We start from the raw sequence: 3,009 nt of genomic DNA, 5'->3' as shown, positions 1-3,009 counted from the left end.
TTTTGAGGCATGTGCATACTAAGAAATATTTACATTTGGTCTGTTAAAACATACTACCAAAAAGTCTTACATAAATTATTACATACAGTGCTAAAAAATACAGATATGATCACGATGAATTTAGAAAAAAAATATAAAATACTCGGTTCCACAAGAGAAGATATACGTTTAGCGCATCCCATTGACGCTAGCAATAGCAGAAAGGTTAATTTCTTCCACTTATTTCACCTGAGCGTGGTTTTACTTGACTGATGAGTTTACTCTTAATAGATAAGAACATTTTTTTTTAGATATATAACAGGCATATATTAAGATGCTATTTTAAATTGTTAATGAAGATGTATGTTAAGGAATGTAAATGTTATTATAATATATTGTTATTAAATGCATAGAAAAATTTTGCAAATTACCTTGCTCATATCATTTTTATATGTGGTATATATATCTTTAATATATGACATGCACGCTTAACAGATGACGTTTAGCTCTGTTCATTTATACATCAGAGTGAATAAACCTCTTTTAAAATTTAAAGGTCAGATTATTATTTAGTGCACCTTATATGATTTTTATATTAAACAAATTTATAAAATTAAAACATATATATTATATTATATTTTAATTTTAAAGTGAGTTATGATCATTTTAAGATGTACAAACAATTTAAAGTTTTGAAATACTTAATATACATTATAGTTTTATGAATTTGTATAATATAAAAAGCATATAAGGTGCACTAAATAATAATCTGACCTTTAAATTTTATAAGACATATATTCACTCTGATGTATTAACTAACAGAGCTAAACATGATCTGCTCAGCGTAAAATTTGTTATGTTATGCACTTGTAAAACAGAGACAAACATATCTGTATAATGTCCTCTTAAATAAAATTAATTAGATAAATTTAATTACATTTCTGAAAGGGATTGTCTTCAGTTTGTAGTTTTCTAGATGCCTCCAACATTTCTGCAGCTGTTGTTTTAGTGTCTTTACGCATGTTTCCTTCAGAATACTATACATAAAAACATTAAAAATATTAATTTAAGTATAAAGAATATTTCATTTAATTTAAATTCAATTTAACAGAATATTAAGCAATTTTGCTCATAGTGTACAAAAAGCAGGTCTATTAGTATGACCATTGATTATAAATACCTACTATTATAATTTATTAATCGTATTACCTTAGATAATATACAATGGATGGAGCTATGTGTGTATTGCTTATATACTGAGCTGGTTCCAACATAACCACTCACCGCCCATTCAATTTCAAGGAGCAACGCATTATTGCGCCAACAATGACTTTAAAATGACTTACAAAGAGGGGATTATGTTAGACGCAGAAAAAGACTAAAGTTCATTCTATATTATGATCTAAGGGTTTTACAAATGTTTACTATTAACCTGCAATCTAAAATTAATAACTGATGTCCTAATAAAAACACTTATTAAAATTGTGTTAGAACAACGCTTTTTGCCAGTTAACTTAATTAGGTGATGTAAAAAAAATTGTAGTTTAGTAATTAATTATATAGTCTAATAGAAAATTACTAATGAATAAGATTGAAAAACTTATAGAATAGGTACACAATTAATAAAGGAATATTTTAGGATATACAATTGAACTATTACCAAATCGTTCTTAAGCCTGTAGTTTGTTTGTAAGAAAGTTGAACGATCCTGAGGAATTCGCAGTCCACTAGCAGGCCTTACTGGAGGTAATGGTATTTTGTTTACTTCACGACTTGCTGTCATTAACATCTAAAAATTAAAACAATAGGTATAAACTCTTAGGTCTTATCTTTAGTAGTAATTATTAGGTACTAATATACATTTGTACATTTTAACATCGAATTAAGTTACAAATTCATCTTTGTAAATAATGGTCAATTCTTTTGTCATCATTCAACATCTTTTGTTGCACAATGTTAAAATCTAATATACCTACATACCTAATAAAATTTAAAAATTGATTACGGCAATTGATAGTGCGATTGATTTTAGCCAAAATTATCTTACATCGCGCGGAGGAGGTCGACAAAATATTCCGTCTTGTGCCAATTGTATTGCAATTTTCACATCGTCTGCATCAACATTCTTCTTTTTCGCAAAGTTTGAAAATGTCTTAGCGTCGTCCAACAGTAGCGTTGTGTACCCTAACGAATAAAACAAACAATATTTATAACAGTGAAAAACAACATATTTATTTCACTGTATTAATAATTACTGTGGTTAAACTCCAAGAGATGGTTTAAAACTTGCGGTTCGTATTCAACGATACCTAAATCTTTCATAATCGACACAATGATTTGAGTGTCTTTGGGCGTATGTTTTCCGTGTGAAGACGCCATTTCACCGAGCCAAATTTTTCTATAAATTTTTAGACAACAGAGAGCTAACCACGGATGTCTGATAAAAATATAAAAATGTCAAAAATCAATAATCACAAAATAAATGGGCAGTTCCATATCACGGGTCACGGATACTTTCCCCATACGACACAAACACCAACTGACAACTATGGCTACACGATTGCTAACATAGATTTTACCAAATTTATGCATTGATTTTACAATAATAGTTACTATTATATTATAATTTATTACTAAATATTTAATAAAATCATATCAATTCGTCACCGTTTTTCATTATGACAATATAATGAATTCAGAATTTAATTAACACGTCATTATTAATGTTAATAGAGATTGTTATTCGATTTGAAATGAGTTACGACTTTGGAATCATCGCATTTAAATATGTGTGTTTCATAATTTAGTTGTTTTCTCAATAATTTAAACATTTTTATAATTTTATTCTTTATATACCTATTATGAAGAAAAACTAACTATTGGTTATTTTAGGTACCGATTTTAAAAATTCTTTCAAATGCGGTTGCCGCCAAAATACCAGTTCCCTGATTTACACGTAGTCTTTTTCCGGCAAAAACGTAAAAAAAGTACGATTCCCGTAACCACCGAAAATTGATTTTTGTGAAAAGA

The 3,009-nt window shown here is 28.1% G+C and overlaps 1 protein-coding gene across 1 annotated transcript in view; it reads right to left on the bottom strand.

Annotated features, from left to right (window-relative positions):
- The window catches only part of LOC100573172 (transcription initiation factor TFIID subunit 9-like), a 4,654-nt gene extending 2,219 nt beyond the window's left edge, over positions 1 to 2,435 (bottom strand). Inside the window, exons 1-4 of the mRNA XM_029491846.1 lie at positions 2,235 to 2,435; positions 2,027 to 2,163; positions 1,640 to 1,768; positions 917 to 1,016 (exon numbers count right to left, since the gene is read on the bottom strand). Of these exons, the coding sequence (XP_029347706.1) occupies positions 917 to 1,016; positions 1,640 to 1,768; positions 2,027 to 2,163; positions 2,235 to 2,358 (490 nt within the window). The 5' untranslated portion in view covers positions 2,359 to 2,435. The remainder of the gene's footprint in view (positions 1 to 916; positions 1,017 to 1,639; positions 1,769 to 2,026; positions 2,164 to 2,234) is intronic.
- Between the last annotated feature and the right edge of the window lie 574 nt (positions 2,436 to 3,009).

This window comes from Acyrthosiphon pisum, chromosome X (assembly GCF_005508785.2).
Source record: "Acyrthosiphon pisum isolate AL4f chromosome X, pea_aphid_22Mar2018_4r6ur, whole genome shotgun sequence".
Taxonomy (NCBI): domain Eukaryota; kingdom Metazoa; phylum Arthropoda; class Insecta; order Hemiptera; family Aphididae; genus Acyrthosiphon; species Acyrthosiphon pisum.
Note: the sequence above shows the minus strand (reverse complement) of the source record. Positions and strands in the feature narration are given on the sequence as shown.